The 26,479-nt window shown below is 38.1% G+C and overlaps 2 protein-coding genes across 2 annotated transcripts in view; both read left to right on the top strand.

Annotated features, from left to right (window-relative positions):
* The first annotated feature begins 10,817 nt into the window (after positions 1-10,817).
* On the top strand, positions 10,818-14,278 carry LOC137187747 (claudin-1). Its single transcript, XM_067596883.1, has 4 exons — positions 10,818-11,227; positions 11,712-11,876; positions 12,707-12,785; positions 12,905-14,278. Exons 1-4 carry the CDS (start codon positions 11,026-11,028, stop codon positions 13,068-13,070), a joined length of 612 nt encoding a protein of 203 aa, XP_067452984.1. The 5' UTR covers positions 10,818-11,025; the 3' UTR covers positions 13,071-14,278.
* Positions 14,279-20,461: 6,183 nt separating this feature from the next.
* The window catches only part of p3h2 (prolyl 3-hydroxylase 2), a 63,865-nt gene continuing 57,847 nt past the window's right edge, over positions 20,462-26,479 (top strand). The window contains exon 1 of the mRNA XM_067596884.1: positions 20,462-21,269. Coding sequence (XP_067452985.1) covers positions 20,850-21,269 — 420 coding nt within the window. The 5' untranslated portion in view covers positions 20,462-20,849. The remainder of the gene's footprint in view (positions 21,270-26,479) is intronic.

Below are 26,479 nucleotides of genomic sequence, written 5' to 3' on the forward strand. Positions count from 1 at the left end.
AACCGCAAGCAAATATTTAATTATGTTCAGGCTCAAACTCGTTTGACATGTTAGCTGATTAATTAAGTTCAGTACTGTGTGCCACAACTGTTGCAGCAGACAGTCACAGGCCAGCCACAACAGGTGTTTGCTGAGCAGGCACTGAAAACTGAAAAGAACATGGTGACAAGCATCATAACTAGCGAGGAAACACAGAGAGAAAACAGATCAATATGTATTTAAAGGTAACTCACCTGTGTCATCAAATAGTTCAAGCGGCTTGAGTATGATGAACAAGTTGCTGTATTGGGTCAGCGTTAAAATCAACTCTCAGGACTGAATGTTTTTCCGTGTTTCACCTAGCAGGTAAAAAGGTGAGTGCAGCTGTCTATCAACTGGAGCACACCGTGTTGAGACATGAAGACACACCCACTCATGAGAGAAAGAGAGAGAGAGGGAGAGAGACTGCCAGTCATCTTCTCTCCATAAGTTTCAGTCTTTCAAAGGCTTATATTTGTTGTGTAAATGTAAATCAAACGAGAGAAAATTACAAAAAAACAACCTGTGCTCTCTCCAGATTTTGTTATATTAGTCTGTAACAGAAAAAGCACCAATCATCTTTAATCGGAAACACTGAGTGTGTTTTTTTTTCTCTCTCTCGACCTGATACAGCCTGGGGCACATCTTCAGGAAAAACCGGTGGAGGTAGTCAGAGAACTATTTTGTCAGAAGCTAAACTGATCCAGCCCTCAACAGAGAAAAGACGCTGCTCTTTTTTCTTTTTTTTTTTAGAGGAAAGGAATCATTACAGCCACAATCAGATTAAAATGTGAAACTGAAATGGAGAAAATCAAAGAGTATGCTATCTGATACTACTACGACTTACTTCCTGTGGCTTCATTATGCCAAAGACAGGCCTACAAGTTATTTAAACACCACATTTCCATTTTTTTTATCTGAGCACTTTATGCACTAATACTGTCTTTATATGTCATGTATTAATCCTACACTGACAGGACTGGATCAGCAGAGTTGCTTCTGGGGCCACACCTAAGCCAGTGTCCTCTCCAAAATCACTAATAAGCACTTTGAACCATGATATAAAGTCCCCAAACTCAAATCTTTACAGAGGTGGAGAAACTTGATAAAAAGTCTCCAATAGGCCTCATGTGCTAGGCACACAACTCTATTTTGTTCAAATTTGTGGTTGCATACACAAGGATATTCTAATCTGTTTTATATGGGCCTAATCAAGTTAGGAATGACTCTTTCCCTCAGCCCTAAAGAGGTGTGTGACATTTTTAAGGGTTGGAGTGAAGCTGCAGAAGGTGACGGCTCTCAAAACCTGGCATGTGGACAAAAGCAAACATTCTCATCATAGGGTGTATAAATTAAGCAGGCCGTTTGGCCCGAGGCGCTCTGTGCTGTGCCTGATGCAGGAATGACATCGGACTGGTTTGGAGCAGCACCTTGGCCCATCTGTGCAGGGAGTCACCCTCATATGCATGCTAAGGCAGTCCTTTCCTGTGCTTTGTTTAAGCTTGCACAAAAGGGACTGATTACTCGGAATTTATTTTAGAATATTGATCCACTGGGACAGTTGCAGTTTAAAGCAAGAGGCCACAAAAACCTAATACACACAATAATAACAAATGTATTTCTCAGCCATTAATAGAGTAATGATATACTGAGTTTTAATGTTTTACTGTTTAATTGTAATCACAGTAAAGATGTCTAACTTTAGGGACAGTTTATTGTGGTATGCTGGTATGAAGCCTTTTTTGTGGAAGACATTTTGACATAACACAGTAGAAATAACACAGGTGTAAATTATATATTTAATGGTGGCTGAATTCCATTTAGCTGCTTCAGTTTCAGGGTCCTTGTATCATGCATACTGGGTCACTTTCACACTGTCATGACTTACTGGGACACCTGAATCAAAAGGAGCCATCATTAATGTTATTAGCAACATCTGTGCTTTTACTACAAGAAGTGACAAGGGAGCAGACTTTCTTGCATTTAGGAGGCAATGGGAAAGCACTCATGCTGTAATCTTTTGAAGACGTGGTTAATTTCTGCTGTACGATCACGACAGAGCCAGATGAGGGACATTGCCAAATCTTGTAATGTAATAATGCCACTGCATAAAGAGATGCTTCTGATAACCTCCATATTAATATTCTTTGTTTCAAGCAGGACCAAAGCCTCTTTGTGGGGCAGAAGAGGAAACCTGCGCCATCTTTGATTTTACATGTTTAATTGACTTTAATGGAAGATGCGACTGTCTGTGAGAATTTATCATGTTATTTGGTGCTTTCCAAATACTTGACATTATTTTTTTCTGCCCTAAAATTCACTAAGATTTTTCTACCTTTCCTACCTCCGGTATTTTAAAATGTGTTATTCCCTGTAACAAATTTTATAAATAACTGCCCTGAGTGAATGAAGTCTTATAGAATGTCAAAAACACAAAAACTTGTTGTATGCCTACAAACCGCTCTTTTAGATGTTTCTCACAGCAGGCATTGTGACAGGTGCATCTGATAAAACTGATGATGTTTGTTACATTTAGTTGTCGGAAAGCTGTGGTGGTATAGTATAGTATCAGGGCCCTGGCTTGGAAACAGCTGAATGGAATGCAGCCGTCATTAATGTTATTAATTACACATAAGACAAGTGAAACTTGTGAAGTGAAACTTGTCTTATGTGAGAAAGAGTTTCTAGCAGGCCTACACCTGTATATTTGATGGTTACACCTTGAGTAACACCTTGTGTCTGTACAATTCAATTTAGCATGTTGTTAATGAGGAATCTGAAGCACTGATAATGAAACTACCTGACCTGTGATTATATCTAGAGGCTAGACCAGTGATTTCCTTTCAGAACTGCAGATGAATATATATCTTCAACCTAATGTGAAAAGTAAAGTAGTAATGCAGCTGGTAATGAAATAACTTGGATCCAGACTGACACTGAAGTAGGGCTGAAATGTCTTTTTTTGTCTCGACCCAAAGATATTCAGTTTACTGTCATAGAAGACTAAAAAAAAAAGAAGAAAATATTCACATTTAAGAAGCTGGAACAAGAGAATTTTAGAAACTTTCTCTTAAGAAATGACTCAAAATGATTAATCTATTATCAAAATAGTTGGTGATTAATTTTCTGTTGATTGACTAATAGATTAATCAACTTATCGTTGCAGCTGTACACTGAAGTCAGGATCAGGTGTCTGTGTGTCGTCACTGACACCTTCTCTTTGCGAGTGTCTTGCTCAGAGTGTCCAGTAGATGGCATCTTCCTCACATATTTTCCGGTGTGAGGTCAATCTCTGCATGGTGTTTAATGTGTGAGGGTTGGGCTTGTGTAGGGTGGTCAGCATTAGTGAAGCTTGTTGACTGACTCATAATGTTGTAGTATTAGTAGGTGTGGTCCTCTTCACAGTCCTATTTGAGACCTGTTGTTTATTTTTGTGCAATGTGAGGGCTGTGAAACTTTGTAACACTCCCCAGACACATCATGAAAGGCATATAACCTTAACCCACTTTCGATTCCCTTTTCACTACTCAGTGACTCAACTAAATAAATATTTTTGGTGTAATTAACTCCAGTGGCTCGCTGCTTTTTCCCAGAACTGAGATTATCACTGTACTGTAGCTCCTCCCTGATGTTGGCTTCCTCCTTTTGTGTGATGATGGAGCATATTAGGCAGCATTTGCAGGAAGTCATTCTGCAAAAATCTTGAGAAGTCTGATATAGTGACGGGACACAAGGCCTCCATCCTTATCCCCTGTGACAGGAAAAACAGTTACAACAGTGAATTATGTTGATACTCTGTTTACTGTAGGTTAGACAGATGGAAAGGTGCTCAAGAAACTCAAGCCTAAAATACACTTCATAAGAATGTCCTTGATTAAATGTAATGTATCATATTCTGTCCATATCATTCTCTTGGCATTTTGTGTTTCCACTGTGCTTGTTACCTCACAATTACCGTTTTCCTTCCAACCACCTTTTCCCTTCATGAAAACAGACAATGATAATGGTTATATAAGAGAACAAAACTGCATTCAAGGGAGAGGAAACAACTGAGAGACATAAACTGCTTTCGGAAGAGAGAGCGAGGAAAAACAGTGGTGGAAGAAGTATTCAGATCTTTAAAGTAGCAATACTGACATATAGAATATTACAAGCCAAAGTCCTGCAGATATTATTATTATTATTATTATTATTATTATTGTTAATAATAATAATAATAATAATAATAATAATAATAATAATAATAATAATAATAATAATAATAATAATAATAGATGCATTAAAATGTAAGCAGCATTTTAATTTGACTGCCTTATATGCTATTGGGTAGTTTGATCTGTAATAACATGTCATATTTTGATATATTTTGTATCTAAAATCTTAAAGTGTAAATGTGGTGGAGTAAAAATAATAAGTGATGTTATATATTCATGTAAAGTACCTTACTTGAATAATTTAGTTACAGTACAGTACATTTCATGTCAAAGAAGCACAGGAAAAAACAGGTAAATGGTTGTGTTCATGACAATCAGCAACCTCCTAAATACCAGTGATGGAAAGTACATTCACTCAAGTGTTATGATTAATTATAGTTATGAGGTACATGTACTTTATTTATATACTTTATTATTATTTAAATATTTACATTTAATGCAACTGTATATTTATATCTACTCGTAGTGGAGGGATTCAAACCCTTTCATTCCAGAGGGAAACATTATACTTGTTATTCTACTACATTTATCTGAAAGGTTACTTGATACTTTGCAGATTCAGATTTTACACTAAAAATATGTGATCAACAGAAAACATGATGCATTATTATAGATGAAACTATCTGGCAGAATATAAAGTAATAAAAATGAGCTCAACCTTGGGGAGACTGAAAGGAAATGTTGTACATTTTGTTGATAATACTTCTGTACTTTTATCAAAGTAGAATTTTGAATGCAGGACTTTCACTTTTAACAAAGTATTTTCACAGTGTATTACACTGTATTACATTACTGTAACACTTTTACTTAATTAATAAATGTGAATACTTCTTCTAGTACTGCCAAGAGAAAGGCTGACAACAAGGTGCGGCAGAGGTGCACCTGAGTTTGCCTAGAGCCTCCAAATCATTAAATCTGCCACTGATTCTGCAGGAAATAATGAAATCAGTTTACTATAAACAGTTTTTCATGTGATTGTTTCACAGCGGCCCGTCACATGTGGCTGAAAGCTGCCAGTTGATGTGTAAAAACTCATGCTCTGAGGGTTGTCAAGGCCATGATGTCTCACTGTGTGGTAGGTAGATTACTTTAGAGGGAAAACTGGTTTGGTAACCTGTGTATAAACAATGAATTACACAGGTCACAGAGAATCACATGCAAGGAACAAAATACAAAAGTTGTCAGTCTGTCAGTTAAAGTCTCACCGTGCAAAAGACAAAAATGTCTGTGAACCATGTGAAGCTTTGTAATCCTGCTCTCTTTTATTGAAAGGAAGGCTGTCTCTTCAACAGCCTAAAACAATGCAAAAGCCACAAAACTTTAATAGAAAACAAGAATTTACTGACCTCAGAGGATTTCAGTTTCCTGAGAAAAATAACTTGGACTGTGCCTTTCTAGACAGAACTTTTACACTTTCTGGCCATTTAATGTTTCAAATCCACATAAACGCCCAGACATTTATGTGAGAGGAAACAATTTCAGCCTGCTGATTTTTGATAAAGTCCGGATTTTACTGCCTCCTTCTTTGTTTGGAGGGTCAATGTCATTATGTGTGTGACAGGCTTTGTCATTTGTCCTCAGTGTCAATGAGTTCATTTTCCTTTATTATTTCAAGTGCAATAGTATGTGTTTACCAATACCTTTACATAGGTCTTTCTATCCATCTGAGAGGTCAAATGTTGTCCAGATTATAAAAGAAGTTCCTCTCTGTAAAAATACTGAACACAATATCCTTCAAATTCAGATTAATGGCTGTATTTCTTGTTTTGAATGCATTTCCATGGTTTAACCCACTGACACTTTTGTGGGCTCAAGTTGCATTTAATGCAATCTAAAATTAATTTGTTCATTTTTAGCGATGCTAGCAAAGTAGCTTGAGGAATAGCGATCGGTTTGTATAGACATTCATGGTCCCCTGAGGATGAGTCTGAATTTCTTTGGTGATCCTGACTTTTCCTCTAGCGCCACCATAGGTTGACATCAAACTACTTTGTTTCAACAACTATTGGTAGGATGACTGTGCCACTTGGTCCAGACATTCATAGTTTTAGTGATCTTTGGTGACCCCTTAACTTTCATCTAGTGCCATCATCAGGTCAGAAATGGGGCGCCACACGGGTCTATCCTTGGTCCATTGCTGTTTACATTATACATAAATAACACCTGACTCGTCTTCAGTCTGCCTTTGATGCATTCCAGTTATCACTCCTTAAACACAGACTAGTTTTAAATTCAGAAAAGACCAAGTACACGGTGTTCTCCACCTCCACCAGTGACTCTGACTGCCATTAAAACTTTAAATGACACCCATATTACTCTTGCTGATTCATACACATATGTGGGAATTTCATTCAAGATTCATATTCAACATTTGACTCAGAAAATAAAAATCAAACTTGGCTTCTTGTCTGTCTTCTTCCAGCCATAAGACTATTGTGCAGTCAACTCTCATGTCCGTCCTTGACTATGGAGATATTCTCTGTTGTCATCCTGTCCAATCAACACACTTCAGCAGTTAAACCCTGTGTATCATAGTGCATTACGCTTTATCACAAATGACAAATTTCATACTCCTCATTGTTCTCTGTGTCAGAGCAAGGTCAGCTGGACTTCCTTATAAACAAGAAGAAAAAAACATCTCATGTTATTCATCTATAAAGCTTCCAAACTACCTCACATCTCTTCTCTCATTTAAATCTAGTAACTATAGTACACAATCCAGTACCTACTTAACCTCAGGTATCCCTCATTTTGCACTAATGTTAGCAGAAGTGGTTTCAGGTACAATGCACCTTTTAAATGGAAGAAACTGCAAACTGCCCTCAAACTTGAGTCTTACATTCCTCTTTTGAAGATTTTGAAGCTTTATTATCTGATGGTTTTGTATGATTCTTGTAACTGTTTTATTCATATCTTGTTTATTGTGTAGCTGTGTTGTTTGTGTCTGCTGATTGTGTTCTTATCTTATGAATGTTTCCTGTTCTCAGGTCTCTCTTGGAAAGGGATCTTAATCTCAATGAGACTGTCTGACTGAATAAAAATTAAATAAATAAAAATAAATAAACAAAAATTTCTGTCAAATGCTCATGCACATCAATCTAACAGTTTGGTTTTCTTCACAATGAGAATTAGATCCTCTCAGAGCCTCTAGCTTGGCTGAGATTCTTAGTACAATTACCAACAGATGAACCAGAATCAATACGGGTTTGGTGTGCTAACTACCATACTGGAGTACTTTGGGCTTAACATGTGTTAAAATGTCTTTATTATTAGACATGTATCATACCACTAACATGTTTGATGTTGATTGGTTTGCCATTATCCAGGGTCTCTGAAGTAATATTTCTATAATGTAAAACATTTAATGTGTTTAATTAAATTCTGAGTATTAGACTAGAAGTGGATTGTGACACTTAGTTACTATTGGAGGTGTGTGAAGGTGTCATATTGAATGTTTTTCCCAAATGTCTTCATCTCAGGCCAATAGATGTAGACTCTATATGACTCTACAGGGGAGTGGGTGTATTTGCTGATCAGACATCAGAGTCATAGTCATGCTGGACAACCGTCCCACAATCTGATGTCACACACAGTGACCCCTCCCCTGTTTTGAAATATGCCACGAAAACCGTTTACTGTTACAGACTTATTTGTTCATCCACACACTCTGTGACCCCTTCCCCTTTTGATAACACGTTGTTTCTATTTTGAGAATTATGGGAAGTGCATTACAGGGCGCTTAAAGGAAAGTATGAAGGCCTACTTTAATCCTGGTTTCACATTTTAAACTATATTAATGCCCATCACATGATGGTTCAGGATGATTGACACAGCAGTGTCTGTAATGATGATTCAAAATAATGTTCATGCAATATATAAACCTTACACAGATGTCCTTAAATGGTATGACTCTGTTTCAATTATTTGATTCCTCTAAAAACTGGTCTCACGCAGCTGCCTCTAAAGATTTTCCAATCACAACTGCATGAATTAGATCAGGTTTTTAACAACATCAACAGATCAGGATATTAGCAATATTCAACACAAGATACAAGAAGATCTATGTGGCGAAATCATAGTTTCAACAACAAAAAAACATATATCCTTCACGGAGGTAAAGGATATAGAATTAATGTACAAACACACATGGAAAATGTAGTACAGCTAGTATATACTGATCACAGAAAAACAAAAAAAGATGCCTGTCAAACCTAGACAGTTGACAGTTGAATGTCGATTGAACAGTAATGGTTGTTGCTTACAAACATATGTATGTCCTTCATTTGAAACATTAAAACATTTCACTCCTTACTGTAAAGTGATGATAAATTGACTTCATTTTTCTTGCTTTCATGAACAGATATGTGGACACACAGCACATACCAGTGCCTGTTACTCACACTGATCACAAATCATTTTACCATCATTTTCATACTACTCTTACCCTCCTCCTACTACTACTCTCATATTATTCTCATCCTCTTGGGATGTGAATCACTCATTACATGGAACGGGAGTTATTGTATTTAACACAATCTGTGTTAATTCACAAACACCATATTGTTCGTGCAGGAAAGTAAATTGCCAGGATGAGAGATGATATCATTTTTCCCTTCACGTTCACCTACACATTCCCCTGGCACTGAGCATAAGAGAAAGTCTGAGATCTGAATCACAGGGAGAATAGCATACTTTTCCTGGTATTGTCATTGTGTATCTGCTACTCCCTGCAACCTGCAAACATATAGCAGGAATTCCTTGGGAATAACGTTTGACCCAGACAGACCTTTAAAGTGATGTTATACAAAGAGAGTGATAAAAAACAAAATGCATATAAAGGAGAACGGGTTGGAAGGATACAAAAGCTGCTTTAGGCAAACTCAAATGGGAGCTGTGACTTAAATTATCACAAAATGTTTTGATTAGGGCTTATTACAGGAAAGGGTGGACACTGATCTGACAGACAAATTCAGAGTGTTTACAAACTGGCATCCCCTTCACCAAATATGGTCAAATAATTTGGTAATTGTGTGGAAAAAATGAAGACAAAGTTTGTCCACATAAACACAAGCTTGCTCCTGTAAATTGCTGAGGAAAGAATGACAATTGAGCACATTAACCTTCACTTATTTAGGTTAAAGACCTCCTCTCTTACTGACGTTTTTGCAAAATTGTTTCTTGTTTTCTCTGTTGTCGTTTACACAGCGATGATTGAACATAAAATACTGTACACACGCAGGCTTGAAATGAATGTTTTTTGTTGAGTATGTCAATCAGTTGAAAAGTGACACAAGGAAACTACAAATTTAATGTCAAAGGAGTTTAACAAGTGGATAAATTAATATTTTTGCAGTGTAGGAATAAACAGTGATGATTAAAGCCTCATATTAATGGTCCCTTGTGATTTTCTCCACATTCACTACAAAGTCACATTGATAATTACTGGTATGTTTTTATTGGGTTCATGCTTTCAGGACATAATTTCCTCTTGTGGGACAATAAAGATCTGAGCTTCTGAACTGAACTGTTTTAGTAATGACTGTGTATCACACTAGTGTTGATAATGTAAATGTTGTAATAATATTATTAAATCCAGTGCATGTCATTTGTAGTGCGCTAAATAGACTGCAACGAGCAAAACCACTGGTCCTGTAACTGTTTTTAGTGGAGAACAATGGAGGTCTCTGGACGTGTGCAGGAACCATTTAGATAAGCATTCTACATTAAAGTGCCCATAATAACAAACATCAAATATAATATGTAAAGCTTATTTGGTTTAAATGTAAAACGTAAATAAAACCAAATTACAAATATTTTTTTACTATTCCCAGCCAACATGTCTATGTGGGCCCTGCACGGGTTAGTGAGAGATAACTTGTTAGTTAGTGATTTCAGCTCCATATATAGGCTGTAGATGTATGTGGTAATAAAAACTAATGGGGTCAGTATAGTTTGTGTTGCAAACAATGATCATTTGATGAAAAGTTTGCCTTAATCTCTTACTGTAATTTGTACATTAGCATTGTAATCCATGCTAAACCCATGTGGTTAGGGCCCATGATGGAGAAAAGGAGCCAATGGACAGTTTCTCAGAGGCCACAGTGATGTCTTCAGTGTGCTTGTTTTGTCTAAAACGTTAAGATATTCAATTAAACGCCATATATTGAAAAAAAAAAACAGCAAATGTTAAAATTCGACATGCTGGAATCATCAACTTGTCAATTTTGCTTGAAAAATGACTGATAAGCCATTATCAAAATAGTTATAAAATTGTTTACATGCATGTGATGGTGTATCACTTGATCTACTCTGGTTGCTAAAACATTATTTTTGAGAAATTGGTAATGTTTTATTTAGACTCTGTCAGAGAGGTGTTAATTAAATTATAAGATGAGGTCGTTTACTGTGTTGTTACATTTAATTGTAGTGTAAGTCTTACATAACCAACCTGGGATAAGTTCGCACAACTTGCTGATGTTATGACTTACTTTTCTTTAGAGTAGCTTGTATTTACCGTCATTTATGAATCGCTTACAGAGAACTCTTCCCATCACCTCACATGCGTCACGCGCCACAGACTTTAAAAAGAGGCTGCAGCGCAGAGCGAGTATAACGGTCTGAGCCACTGCGAGAAGACACTTGGAGGAAGATCACTTCACATCAGGAACAACTGACTATAAAGACGCCTAATCACTCTTCTTTTTTTTTTTTTTTCATTTTTGGCCATTTTTAGCCAAGTTCTCTGACTCTTTTTTTATTCGTTTAACGCGTCCACTCCGCATAACTGGATACAATGGCCAGCTCGGGACTGCAGCTCCTCGGTTTCCTCCTCTCACTGGTCGGTCTTGCTGCCACTGTCGCCGCTACTTTCATGGTTGAATGGAAGAAGCAGTCGCAGGGTAAGGCGCACAGAATCTACGAGGGTTTATGGATGAGCTGCAGCGGCAACGAGAGAACCACCTGCGAGTTTCACGAGTCCCTCCTGAAACTGCCGAGTAAGTTTTACAGCATCTGAATCTCCTCTAGAAACCAGTCGCTGCTTGTTGAGATACCTTCTACTCACAATAGGTTACTATGATTGTATAGTAAACCTCTGTGGATTGACCTCTTCTGACTTCATAGCATCAGTCTAACACTTAGGGACTTTTTATTATTATATTATATTATTATTATATTATTTTATTATCTTTTTTATTCTTGTGGTTTTTTTATTATCTTTTTTTATTCTTGTGGTTTTAGGTACTGCCAATCTTCTCCATGTGTATTATCTAGAATCATATTTTTGTTTCACCTTTATTTTATATTATTTTGTGCTGTTGACAAAGTTCTCAGAGGTGTAGCCTGCAAGATAAAAGAGACAAAGAGTGAAGGAGGAGGACAGAATATCTTACATACTTAAGCAGAGATCATGTCCAGCAATCACAGACTGTATCAATGAGGAGTTAACTAACCAAAATTCTTGTTCCTGTCCTGTCCTAGCTGAGGTCCAGGCTGCCAGGGCGGTGATGCTGCTCAGCATCTTCCTCTCTGCTCTGGCGCTGATGGTCTCCACCGTGGGGATGAAGTGTACCCGCTTCATGGACGGCAAGTCCGAGAGCAAATCTACAACAGCTATGATCGGAGGAATCATGTTCATCATTTCAGGTGTGTTCAGTGGCAGCAGAACCAGACTCTCACAGATACGATACGTCAAAATACAAAGTTAAACGTTCCCATTGATAGAGGAGAAATTAAGCTCCTACTATAGGTCATTATAAAGGTCAGTGTAAAGACACTGTCTCATCCATTTCATAAATCAAACCTCACACATTCAGTCAGAAAAGTCAGCAAATCAGCAAATCAGCAATGGTAGTTCACTCACTCTTTGTTTATCCTTCAATAGTAGGATACCTTTAAAGGTGCAGTGTGTCGAATTTAGTGGCATCTAGTGGAACGGACTTGGCAGAAATGGAATATAATATTCATAAGTATGTTTTAATTAGTATGTAATCACCTGAAAATAAGAAACATTATCTTGTCATTACCTTAGAATGAGCCCTTTTTATCTACAGAAGGAGCAGGTCCTCTTCCACGGAGGCCGCCATGTTACACCGCCATGTTTCTACAGTAGCCCAGAACAGACAAACCAAACACTGGCTCTAGAGAGGGCCTTTCACAGTTTTTGCGAGTTTCGCGGCCACAGTAGGTTCTCCTACATGCTTGGAAGGGGAGGGGTTACCAGTTGGTTGCAATTTGCAACCTCACCACTAGATGCCACTAAATCCTACACACTTGTCCTTTAAGGATAATTACAAAGATTAAATCAATCATCACCAAAACAATAAAGAAATAAGACAATCATTTTTTAAAGCTCACTTTAACATCTGGTTACCACAATTATTGTCAAAGAAATCATATAGAAGTAAAGTCTTGGAAAGATTGGCAGAATTTAAATTGATAATACTGTAATGAACAACAGTGTTTTCTTTGTTTAGGTTTATTGACTCTCATCATAACCTCCATCTATGTCAAAATGATTGTTAAGAACTTCAATGAATCCCATCGCCTGCAAAGGTACAGCAAACACACACTCAGATCTATCTTACATTGTAAATTAAATTGAAGTACGTGGCTTTATAACTTGCCAGATCTTGTGTACACACGTGCACCTAAATGTGTTTTTTTCTTGGCAGCTTTGAGTTTGGGAAGGCAGTGTTTGTCAGCTGGGCTGGTGGCCTCCTCACTGTGGCCGGCGGTGCTTTCCTGAGCTGTCGGAGATGCTCGCGGTCATCGTCATCTGAGTCCATAAGCTCCAACCACCTCATTTCCACCAGCCACCCCAAGTCCGACTATGTCTAGTGGAGGAAAGTGAAGGAGGGGACAGCTGAGGCCTGAACACAGTCAGTCCAGAGGTGAACTTACAGACTGGAGCAGGTTGTGTTTCTAAGATGAGAAATATGCAGCCAGTAAATGGATCAGGATTACACACAGGACCAGGCTGTGTGTAATGACTTTGAATCTACTTTTTTTTTAAGCTTGTTGATTTTTTATTTTTACTTGTGACATCTTGTGACTTGGGGTCCCAAAGGTCAGAGCAGTATTTTTTTTTTCATTCAGAGAAATTAAATTAAGGATTCAATGTTTAAGTTATTCAATTCAATTCCTTAATTTCGCTGAAAAATATTAATGTCCAGTTTGCTCACAATGAACCCGGTCATCCTGTATGAAATCATAAATTTACTCTTCACAGTACTAATCAAGAACACTTGTTTCAACAGTTTACAGACATTAAAGGGAAATTCTGGTATTTTTCAACTTGGACCCTATTTTCCCTTTTGGGTCTAAGTGACTAATGGGGACAAAAATTTTTGGAACTGGTCCAGTATTCAGCCAGCAACCACGAAACGGGTTGCAATGTAATCCTTGGGGGCAACTGTGCCCGTCAATGTACGTCCACTAAAAGTGTTTGTTTTTGGCACTGACAGGCTCAGATTGTTGTTATAAATGTCTGATAACAAAAGTAAACACAGGAAGTAGCCGTCTGTAGCAACATCATGGCTTTTTAGTTTCCTTACAGTCCAACTGCGGTGGTAGTCAGTCATACATGTAAACAAAACAGCGTGCACGGATGAATATGTGGGTGACTTACATACAGTAATTCCTAAGTTTTGAAATCACGTTTTTCTTTGGAGCTGAGCGTTTGGTCCAGCCGGCCTCGTTCTTTTCATCCAGTTGATTCTGTGGAGGTGAAAAAGTCTCCAGGACGAGCTGAAGCGTTCTCACTCAGTGTTCCTTTAAGTTAGTTTTTTAAACACTGTAGAAAATATTTTTGTACTTTCACAGTATATTTTGCCAGACAAATCATTCCTTTTACCTCTTCAGTTTCACATTGGTGTTGATATACATATATATTTGTTTATGTTGTTAATATGATCTCAGTTTAATATTTTCTGTCTTGTAACTTGTCAGGATGTTTTATTGTTTATATTACACACTGTATGGCAGTTTGAAAGATAATGGTATGTACATTTTGAAAAGAAAAAATAAAATTATTTTGTTTTCATCAATGTGGTTTACCTTACATTCAGTTACATCTATATAAAGTTTAATTGTTTTGGGAAGTTAAGTTAAGGTTGGACGTATCGTATCATGGCGATATGATCAAAACACTTTATTGTTTTACAAAACTCTGTTGTCCAAACTATTGATTTCATTTGATTTCATTTTTACATATGTGAAGACTTTTGCAAAAGAGTAAAATTGCACTGAACATCAGTTTAATTATTTAATATGTGATTCAGCAGACATTTGCCATATTGCGATATAGAGTAACTATTCTGACAGCTACAGCTTTGTTCTTCAGGCTCTGTGCTTCAACACACTGAGTTTGAAATAAAATAATGGATACTACATTTAAGTGCCAAATCTCAGCTTTAATTTGTGCAGTCAATGCTTAAAAAACTCTGTGTGAGATATAGCCCTTTTGACATATAGTGTCCAAAATTTAGGATGATGAGTTCAAATGTAATTGGACACTTGGCTACTAAATATTTCTTGGGCAGCTGTGTGTTGTTTTTAACATTAGTTCTGCACAAAAGAGCTCACAAGTGGCTCAGAGTTGACTGAGAGTTGAGAGTTGCCATTTGGATTGAGGTGGAGTTGTCTGTCAGTATGAAGAGTAAATAGGTGACCATGCAAGTAAGGAAGATAATAATGAGGCTGAATAAAAGCAAACATCTATCAGAGGGATATCAAGGGTATTTGGTTTGCTAAAATCAATAATTGGGGACATTGTAAAAAAGCAGGTATGCACAGGAACACCAGAAAATGACAAATGAGCTGGTTGGCCGAGGAGCACAAGTCTTGTAGATGAGCAGAAAATCATTTGCATGGTCAAAAAAACCTTTTATGACTTCATGACCAGAACCTCCAAGGAACAGTTGCAGTTCACAAAAACATACAAAAAGAAACCAGTAGAGTTCAAGAACAAAGTTCTATGGACTGATGACACAAAAATCAACCTCTATCAAAATTATGGAAAAAGTAAAGTGTGGAGAAAAAAAGGAACAGTTCATGAACCAAAGCTATCACTTCATCCGTCAACCACAGTGGTGCTTCTGTTATGGCTTGGGCACGTATGGCTGCCAATGGACCTGGCATATCAGCATTTATTGATGATCTCTGTACTGATGGAAGCAACAGGATGAATGTAGAAACCCAGTGGACGACATTTCATCATTCAGCAGGACAATGATCCTCTAAACTTTCGGTAATATGTGTTAAAAAGGCTGTATCTCCCACACAGTTTTTTCTATATTGATGTAAAATACTCAAAGCTGAGACTTGGCACTTTAATGTAGGATCCATTATTTTATTTCAGATTAAATAAAGAACAAAATGTGTGACTGTCCAAACACTTCCTGTCTGGATTGTATAGTGAAATTAGAAAACTATTGATATCAGCCATGTTGCTCAGCCTCTTTCTAAAACAATAATAATTTTAAACACTCATGTTATGTTGGATTTTGATGCTGCATGCATTCTTGAACATGACCCCTCATTACTTAAACTAGTCTTTTATACTCAAATTGTGACTTTCAGTGTTCAATGCAGAGCAGTGAATTATCCCCTATGTTTCTCTCAGTGGTGAATATCGTCTAGTATCGTTTGTAGACTGTCTGGAGCATCTTTCCTTTTATCCAACACTTGAAACAGAGACATATCCATATGACAAGAGAAGCAACTGCAGTTAGTTAGTCTTACATAATGAAACAAGCAGACTGGCATCATTTTTTGTTAAAAAATCCCACAATCTGGATTCCTCTCTGTTTGACTTTTATGCTGATTCCAATAAAATGTTCCTGTTTCCTGTGACATAACAGACCCTGTTGCCTTGAGAAGGTCCACAATGCAGTTCTCTGGTAATGAGGACTTTCCTGACACAGACACTGTTTCCTTCCTGTCATATCTAATTTATCACTGAAACACTGTATGTACAGCGTTGGCATGTGTTATTACAGCTGCCACTGTTGTGACAACAAAATATAAAATTTATCGAAAGGGGAGTGAGAACTTCCAAAGAATCAGGTTGTGCTTTGGCCCCATGTGCTATGAGAGATGATTAAGGAAACAGGAATGTTACATCACACTGGATGTCATGTGCAAGAATACCAACTGTATTGAAATCATTATGACTGATAATTACAGAGAAAAAACTGTCCATGTAGCACTGTCAGCTTTTTAATAACACTGACCTGACTACCAAAAGGAGACTGGGCCTTGGAGCCACGACAGCAAAATCCTGCCATGACAGTCTGCTCAATGTCAAAGCTGAATCAAAGTGTGGAGAATAAATTAATACCTTGTTTTGTAAAATTGTACTAGAATTGTACTTGATCCATTTGAGATATGAATTATTATCTTTTTTTATATACAGTAAGTAGGGATGCACGATATTGTCGGCACGTCATCGGTATCGGCCGATAAAAGCTCTAAAATGAAATATCAGCATCGGCCATTTCTGCTGATTATGAGAGGCCGATTTGTTGCCATCTCCTCTGCTGCCTGACTGTGCTTCTCTCCCCGGACTGTTTCACCCTGACGGTCCCTGTGCCTCCTCCACAGGCTCCACTTCACTCAGCTGCCCGTCAGACCCACTGCTTCTGCCCACTTTAACTTGAATAACAAACCAGGGCTCTGTGCTTTGGTTGGATCCACATGCAGAACCGGGGCTAACGAGTGTGGACTAGAGATTAAATCCTACACATTAATCTTGTCTAATGAACACAATGAAAACTCTACTGCTCCACCCAATTGGCATCATACTTAGTACAATCTATGCTTGCATGCATAATAGTCTCCTCAGCCATCTGGAAAAAAATATGTGCATATATTGGTATTGGCGCATATATTGGTATTGGTATTGGCAATTGGCCAGAGTGAATTGGAAATATCTGCATATCGGATATCGGCAAAAAATCCAATGTTGCATCCAGCAAGTCATCTTGGCAAGGAAATTTTTGAGATCGATCAAACTGTCACGGCAGGATTTTGCTGTCATGGCTCCAAGGTACAGTCTCCTTTCGGGAGTGGGGTTGGAAAAAAACCCTCCTCAGAACAAATGGAGGCACAAGAAATGACTTCACTTTTCACTAGAAACACAACAAATAGCAGGAGATATTGTGCCCATAGCGGATGTAAACTGATGTAGTAATTTCTCATGGGACCGATACACTGTAGCCAATGCTTCCTGAAATCTCAGAGAGCTAGTGAAAGTAAAATGGGGTACATTAAGGTCAAGATGTATGATAGATATTTGGCGGCAATGGAACAATGCAAAGTCTGTGGTAACATTTACCATTCTGATGGTGTTTCTTTTTTCTTTCCTCTAATTACTACCTTGACATTTGCTCTATTTTTTTATGATTTAAACTTACAAATAAACTAATTCATATTATAACTCTAAGTTTTCAATTTTTGTCATATTGTATCTAAATCAGAACTACAGATTTACTTTGTGCCTCTTTGAGAAAAGTGCACTGTGAGGCAAAAAAGTTGTATTTGGCTGGAGTTATCATACTGATTCATCTTCAAGTGTTCCTGCCAGACTCCCTTGATCCAAAATACTAAAAAAAAAAAAAAAAAAAACACAAGGAGACCACTTACATGGAAGGCAGAGGAAAAGATTAAAGAGCATTTACAAGTTTATCCAAAGCAGTTTTCATAATGAAAACAACCACAAATTAAACAATGTGTAAGTGATGGATCTGCTACTGTCCACAATGTATTTTCATGTGTATATTTCAGCCCATTATACATGGAATTAATTAAGTTTGAGCAATAATGAAAACATCTGGAGTGAAAGACAGCAGACTGAAGAATGTGCTTGGATTTATCTGTCTTGCATTTATGAATTTAGCACTTTACAGCTACAGTTATTTCCTGGTGGGTGGACATAATACCAGGAGCAGCGGTACAATGTGACACAATCCAGAAGAACAGCCCTACAACAAATACTACTGTACCAATGTGACATTCATAATGAGTCAGAGCTGCTGATTCAACTATACTCTCGTTTACACGGCCTTTCATCTGTTGCATTAATTAAGATATAACTCTTACTTTTTCCATTCACTGTATGGACCTGTGCAGCATCTGGAGATTATGATTGTACAAATAAAAAGAGTCATTAATATTTGTGTCTTTTTATGTTTTGGTATTGTGTTTCCTTAATGTCTAAAAATCCTGCTCCTTTGGCAATTAATAATACTTGCTGACAAATGTATTTAACTAGGGCTGCATCTGATGAGTATTTCCATGATTGATTAAGTTGTCGATTACTTTCTTGTTCACTTGATTGGTCGTTTGGTCAGAAAATAATGAAAAATGTTGATCAATTATTCCCAAAGGCTAAATTGCGACCTAAAATGTTTAATTTTGTCCTGACCAACAGTCCACAACCCAAAAATATTCAGTTTACTATCATAAATGAATAAGGAAACCAGAAAATATTCACATGTGAAGAGCTGGAACCAGAGAATTTTTGATTAATCAGCTAGTCATTGCTGTTAATGTGCAATGTTATTAAAACTATGAATGAATGATAAAGTGATATAATTTACATGTTTAAAACTTACCAAAAGTATAGGCTGTTACCCGAGTACAGATACAAAAAATAATGTCTACATGTGAAAGTAAATATTTTATTCTTACAGTGAAGGGTCTGAAACATCTTAAACTGAGACACCTCAACAGATGTGAGGTATAGAAAGTTTTTTTTTTAGGATTCTGTAACATCCTCCCACACATTCAAACATTCACTCCACTTTATTTATATAACAGTGAAAAGCACAAACTGGGATTATGGTCTGTCAAGTGGATTACAGTAAAAGAGTGAGTGAGACAACTGCAGGATGCCAGTAAAGTGCATTATTGGTTTTCTCTGTAATAGTAAGTTATGTTATGTGTTGCTAAAAAAAAGAAACTTGATCTGCAGAATCAAACAGTGTCTCTGCTGCCCTCTAGTGGTCTCTTTTGAATGTAGTGGCTTTTATATTTTTTCCTCAGATAACTTTTAAAATATTATACTAATCACAAACATATTTCAGTTGGTTTTAAGACTAAAAAAGTCACAAACAAAACTGTTATAAATTCTAAACACGTGCTACACGTGTATTAAAACAATCACGTGGGATTATTTCCACATGACATTTGACTTTCAGTGAAGTGCTTTAAGGTGTATCTGAGTGGATGGATTTAAGGAAATGTTTTACTTGCTTGACAACATACCTGTGGCCTCTGTCGTTTCAGAGAGCAGCTACAGCAGTGGTGCTCAAACTTTTTCATGTCAAGGACCCTAAACTTACACAAATTAGACCACTGACCCCCATCTGATGAAATTTTTGCTTATAGGTGTTTTGTTACACAAAGTGTAAGAAACCCATGACCAAAATAGTCATATATTCTATCATTGTTTAACTTATGAAATTACAGTGAAAATAACTGATTCCTCTTTTTGCTGCGGACCCCTTGAAGCCCCCTCAAGGACCACCGGGGGTCCCCATATCCCACTTTGAGAGCCAGGGCCATAAGGTATAACAGTTACCCAATACTTGCTCAGTTGTTTAACAGGTATTATTTATTTAACATTATTTACCTGTTTTATCCTTAATAACGAGCTGAGAAGAAAATATGTGTTTTAAGAAAATATGTGTTTTAAATCAGTTAAAACGATTGAAACTGCATATATATGTATATATATATATATATATATATATATATATATATATATATATATATATATATATATATATATATATAACTCTACCTCTAACTTAACCTCAAGAGGGAGACAGTCTCCGCTAAGTGGAAAGGGTCTGAGACGCTTTAAAACAGGCTGTTCACTAAGCACACTCATTTAAAGAAACTTCCAGAAGACAACAGAAAACTTAAAGTTTTTTGACTTCTTTATCTCAATCTTACTTTAATTTTGATACAAAAAACAATTTGTAAATAGTATCACCATATAAAGTAAATTACGCAACTCTGTTTACAACTGTCCACGCACTCTTGCGCAAGTTGTTTAAACAAATTGGGTTTAATCAAATGAGCTTATTCAGTTTAATTTCATCTATTGTTGCCAACTTTATGAAGACGATTTTTTTTAGTGTTTAGAGGCATTTTGCCTTTTTTCAGGCGTATTTGTAGCCAGTTTATGGTTCACTCACATTTTTAATCAGATCTGTAAAGGAGCCTTTGAAGATAATTTGGGTCTATATGGAAAAACAATTCTTGTGAGTTGCTTGCCTGTTAACACCAAGATAAACATATTCCCGATGTTGGAGGCGGACTCCCTGAAGGACCCCTGAGAGCCTGGAGGCAAAGCGGGCTGTGATTGTTGTCTGGCCATTCATTTCTTGGAGGGGAGGAGTTAGCGGAGCCAGAGAGGGGTCATAACAAAATGTGTGTCCCCGACTAACAGAAACATTATTTCCGCCCTGGTCCGGTGCCGTCCCGAACATCCTTGTGATCCGGGAGCGTATAAATGGACGATAAAGCGGCGCTGAGCTGATTGTTGTGACTGACAGCCGCTCTGCTCCGTCTGCTCTCCACTCCTCACAGTCTGAACCCAAGCAGAGGATGGATGGAAACTTTTCACCGGCTGCTTTCTTGTCAGGAATCCTGTTAATAAGCGTCTTGTTGTCCTCTACAGCTGCCTTTCTGGAGCCTTACGACCTTCTCTACGACAACGCGGTACAGGCGTTTTACAACAATGACTATGCAAACGTGGTGCGCTTCATGGAGGGAGCGCTCAGCAGCTACACGGAGGTCCGCCGCTCCAAGGTCCGCTGCCGGCTGAGGTGCCAGGACCAGCATCCGTTAGATGAAACCTTCTCGGATCTGCGCTTCTTCGACGTGGTGCTCCGGAGGGCTGCGTGTATGAACACATGCATAGATGAGAAACTCGGCTCACAGTCTGTGCACAAAGTCAGCGAGGATGTAGTGCAGGACTTCCAAAGGCGGATCCCCTACAACTATCTGCAGCTGGCTTATCAGAAGGTAAGAAGGGGTAGGGGGTGGGGAGGTGATATCTGCATGTAAAGTGGTCCTGAATGGGCACCATTGTTGTCCACTCAGCGGGGAATCCTTTAGGTTGTTGCTCTGCCCCACATTACCTGCTGCATGCTTCATCAGCTGGTGCTGCTGCCCAGCAACATGATGCAGAGATGCTGAGTGATGAGAGTGGCTGCACACATGTAGACTGGACAGGCTGGTAGAAAACAGCTCCACAGGATTCAATGCTGCCTGTTGCCATTTAATTAGCACAATTTAGTTCTGATATGTTGGACATGCACACACACACGGGCCAGTACGTCACTTACATCCTGTTCAAAATAGCCACACACATGGGCCATAGCTGTCTGTTACAAAACACGCTGATGGGTTGCACAGACCTCTGAAAACTGAGAAATTTCTGGAATGATTAGCAGTAGAGCTTCAATGATTAGTCGAAGTGATGAGTCGCCAACTATTAAATTAATCGTCAACGATTCAGCGTTTTGAATCATTTTTTAAGGAAAAAATGTCAAAATTCTCTGATTCCAGCTTCTTAAATGTGAATATTTTCTGGTTTCTTCAGTGTTCTGTGATAGAAAACTAACAAAACTGGCTTTGGGACATTTTGACTGACATTTCTTACCATTTTCTGATATTTTATAGACCAAACAACTAATTGATTAATTGAGAAAATAATCATCAGTCACAGCCGTAATTAGCAGTAACAGTATGAAATGATTTAAAACTCCACTGCACTCCAGTATATCTATTTTTACACAGTCACATAATACAAACAAATATATTTGATCAGAATACCTACATGTGGTCGTTATTTGACAAGATATTTGAATGTTATTATCAAAACAGTTTTACACATTGACCTGTAAACTTAACTGGGCTTTACTTTGTTTTAAATAAAGAGCCAATACAAGAAATTGAAAACCTTAAGCTAAATAATTGTAAGATATACATAAAAACGTAGCATAAGATATTGATGTGCCGTTCCTTTACTGTGTGCATATCTGCCATAAATGTTTAATCATACTGGCCTGCTGACCATAAGCTTAATGCAGAAACCTCATATATGTTCGTCAGACAAAGTACAAAGCTGTGCATCCTCTGTAAAAGTGAATATTTTGGAAATAAGCAGTAACATATAACAGTGTGATATACTATTTACTGCATGTGCCTGTGTCCATATACCATGATATGATATTGTTAATACAGATTTACTTAGAGTTGAAGTTGAAGCAGTTTGTTTTCACTTGTTTACAACCACGCTCTGTACTTTACGGCTGCCCCTGTGTGAAGTGTGATGTTTACACAAATATGTGCAGGTCTTTTTGTTTCGCCCGCTGCAACCTTTTCTTGTTTTCCATTTCCATTCTCATCCCACATTGAAACATGGAAAAAGACTTGCTGAGAGAAAGTGCATGAGTCAAGGTCTAATAACAAGTGCAGTCAGGTGTTTTTGCATGGTTTCAACACCTCTAAACTAAACATCTTCTTTTCTCCCACCGCTTCACAATGGAAATTGAGTTTATTTGTCCTATATAACAAATTTCCAAGTATTTCCCACAAGGGCCTTCCCATCCCTTGGCTTGTTGATCGCTAGGCGTGGGAACAATCCAAGAGAAAGATAAAACAAGAGGAACAGAGTATTATTCCTTATTCAGACTCTGTGTGACTTTAAATGCTGCATGAGTCCCACAGGAGCAGCTAAATTTGATCTTTCTCCTGTATTCTAAGAATATTTGCCATCTGTTTTTTATGTGTTAGTGTCACCAAAGTGTTTCTGTCACCCATCTGATAGATAGTTCTGATTTTGAAGCGAAAGATATGCATAGATCTTGCATCTATTCGACAGTATTAATGAAAAGGTTTGTTTGCATGTTTTGTACAGAAGAACCAAATGAGTTCACTGAAACAGGAGCATTCATTATGTCTCCCAGCTTTCTTGTGCGCAGACTATTATTCCAGACTTGTTCCGACAGATGAAAGAGTGACATTTGAGCTTCATTCAACATGCAGGTGTGGAATAAGAGAGTGTGATTACAACAATGATTCAATCATGGCCGCAGGGAAATTGTTTCTTTTCGTATCAACAGCACGGACAGGGTCAAATTCAGGACACTTCAAAGGATTGGATGCTTTCAGTTTAAGTGGTTTGAACTGTAACTATCATACAGCAGTGACTACATGTTAGTATTTACACGGAAGTAACATCGGATGTTTGCTGCTACCACACAGGAGCAGTTAAATATTATTCAGTGTGAATGAGACGGTGACATTTTAACCTAGTTGGGGCTCAGATGTGAAGCTGGCACCAGCTCCTTGCATGAACCTGAGACTCAGCCGACTTCCACTTTGCCACAGACTGCAGACCAGCTCCAAATGCCCCGGTGATGACACACAGCTTCCACTGCTCAGAAGTGGTGGGAAGTTAATCGGCCCTGCTACTGTCTGCGGGCAAATGGTTTCTCAATTTTTTTCTGAATCAGCAGAGAAAGACTAAGAGCTGAAGTGATCCACTTATAAAAAGCATGCTCCTGTCTAGACATGAGCATAGCTACAGCTACACACACACAGATCCTCGCCCAGCTGTAAAAATATTACTCATCTTCATAGCAAAGAATTATGATTTCTCTAACATCTGTTGTGGCATATTTTTCACTCACAAGAAAAGCAGAACCTGAAGCTCTCATGAATGTTTTAGCAGATCTTTATTTCGGCCTCGCCTGAGTCTCCTAGCGTGTTGACGTCTCGCAGAACTGCCCATCAAGGCGGAGAGGTCTGATGTTGATCTTAGCTCGGGTAAGCAGAGGCAGAGATGGACCGTTCCTATTGGCTGCGCCGATCAAGGCACATCAGATCAGTCGGTGTGTTCATGTGCTCATGTGCTTGGTATCTAAGTCCTCTGCATGTGTTTATATGTGTGCAGGCACCCACACATGCGGGTTGGTATGGGGGTACTTGGTGGTGTTTGTGAAAATAAATAACATTCCTGCAGTATTTAACATTCCAGCGTCACACGCCCTCCTCCTGACAGCCTGTGGCATAATGCCGCCATTGGGCCTGTTAGAAGAGGCTCCACAGTCACCAACTGTTCTCCTCACTCAGGCTGCTGCGTATGTCCCCAGCTCGCCCATCATTTAGCCTGGCAAATATTTTATTTTCCTGTTGTGGTCTGTTTACTTTTCTAAAAAAAGAGAGACACGCCACCTTTTGCAGATATTAAAAGGGAGACTTTTGTAGCTGCCAGAGAACTGGAGCCCCGATGGCCTCCACTGATCTTTACCACTGGCCACACTTCTCACTGCAGTCGCCCAACTACAGAAAGATCAAAGGCCCCTTAAATGTCCCCGGGGCAAGGAGCTCTGCTGCGCCAGATCGTATCTCCAGCCGCTGTATCCTTAATCTAATAGGTCTCACAGCGCTGCTATTCCAAGAAAAATCGTGAAAGCCGGGCTTATTATTCTCGGTTTTATTTCTCAAAACAGTCTGTGATTTATGAGTATTTATTTTGATTATGAAAAAAATGAGTGAAAATCAGATAAACATCATAAAATAAATATCCAGGTACAAATTTGTTATTAAAAGTACTGTTTGAGTTGCAAAACACTAGCTTTTATGCTATTCTATTTATATTTTACTTAGATGGACTCTCATACATAATCAGCAGCTCATTTCCAATTTTTCCCATTTTTATTTTCACTCTGTTTCTGGAAGAATCCTCTGACTTGTCAATGTTGGAAGAAGAACTTTTTGGTATCCGGGCACATTAAATCCTTTTAAAAATCTGTTTAAACAGAACCTTTTCCCTTTAAACATCTGCAAAAACAGTGAGTTTTAGGTTGCCTAAACATGTACACCTCAAAGTATTGTAAAAGCTACATAACACTATATAAAGCTGCTATTTTATCTGCTGAAATCACCTTGTTTGCCAAGATAAAATTCTTATCTTGGGTAAGGCAAGGCAGGTTTATTTGTATAGCGCATTTCAACAACATGGCAAATGAAAGTGCTCTACAAATAAACATAAAAAGTGTCAAGACAGAATATAACAGCAACACAAGGGAATATAAAAAGACATTTAAATACAATTTAAAAAGTGTTAAATTGGAAATAAAAATAAGCTAGAATAGAATAAGACAGATAAAACAGGAGAGTAAACACAGAGAGCAACACAAGGTATGGAAAATATGATGCACAATTAATGATCCGTTATCAGTCCCAGTAGAGAAATTCCTCCTCCATACTCTGACCAGTTGCAACAATGCTGTTCCTAGGTACAGCTAGGTACGCACTGTTATCATTTAGTGTGTGTGTGTGTGTGTGTGTACTCATCTCACGATACATTGTTTCTCATATTTCCAGGTCGTAATGATACTTGTATGACAGCTGGCTTTACAAGGCCGCCAGCAAAAATATATTTTTTGACAATGGTCCAGCGTGTCCTCAATGAGTTTGGGAGATTGGAATTACCAGTAATTAAGGGGTCGTTGATCCTCCATAACGACCTTGTTGATGTGCTCATGCTGTGTTCCCAGTTTAACCCCAGTTCTGAAGCTGGACAAGACTTTTGGAGCCATCAGTGTAAATGTAGCATCAATGCTGATGAACAAGGGTTTACAGTCTCCATCCTGAAAAATGCGGAGACTTGGCAGCAATTGCAAAATGTAAGCAGGCTACGATTGGACACGCACAAGTTGTATGAATGAGGATTTCATTTGCTCTAATTGCACTGACATAATAAAGTGAAGAGCAGCTTTCTCATGAGTTGATTTGTCTTGGGAATTTGGACACATGATTCAATAACTTTCCCATCCTCATTTTGTCTTGAGAACTTCCCTGTGTCTCCCAGCGTGATGTGAAAAGGTGATTAAGGTCAGGAAACTCTCTGAAGCCTGCTGGTGTTGTGAGCCTTCATGTCGTCTAAAGTCAGACTCATTCATGACTCCCTCTCAGCTGTGAATCTGATGACTTGATTACAACACAGCAGGCAGCTTGTGGTTCAAGTACAGCCCTCCTCTCCTTAAATCTCCTGCCTGGGTTTATGTAGAGGTTTGGTGTATGTACAGAATGTGTATGTGTCGGGCTGGTAGTGATTGCAATCCTTTGGTTCATTCTTGCTGTGATTTATTTTATCTTTCCCCCTCAGCTTACTGCAAGAAATTGACAGATTTTGAGAGCTGATCGGCCAAACATAACAG

Source organism: Thunnus thynnus, chromosome 8 (genome assembly GCF_963924715.1).
Source record: "Thunnus thynnus chromosome 8, fThuThy2.1, whole genome shotgun sequence".
NCBI classification, from domain to species: domain Eukaryota; kingdom Metazoa; phylum Chordata; class Actinopteri; order Scombriformes; family Scombridae; genus Thunnus; species Thunnus thynnus.

Excerpts from the sequence above, each read along its gene's own strand:
- LOC137187747 (XM_067596883.1), top strand. The coding sequence starts at position 11,026 with ATGGCCAGCTCGGGACTGCAGCTCCTCGGTTTCCTCCTCTCACTGGTC. Across the intron at positions 11,228-11,711 it reads GTCCCTCCTGAAACTGCCGA|CTGAGGTCCAGGCTGCCAGG; the intron begins GTAAGTTTTACA and ends GTCCTGTCCTAG. Across the intron at positions 11,877-12,706 it reads AATCATGTTCATCATTTCAG|GTTTATTGACTCTCATCATA; the intron begins GTGTGTTCAGTG and ends TTCTTTGTTTAG.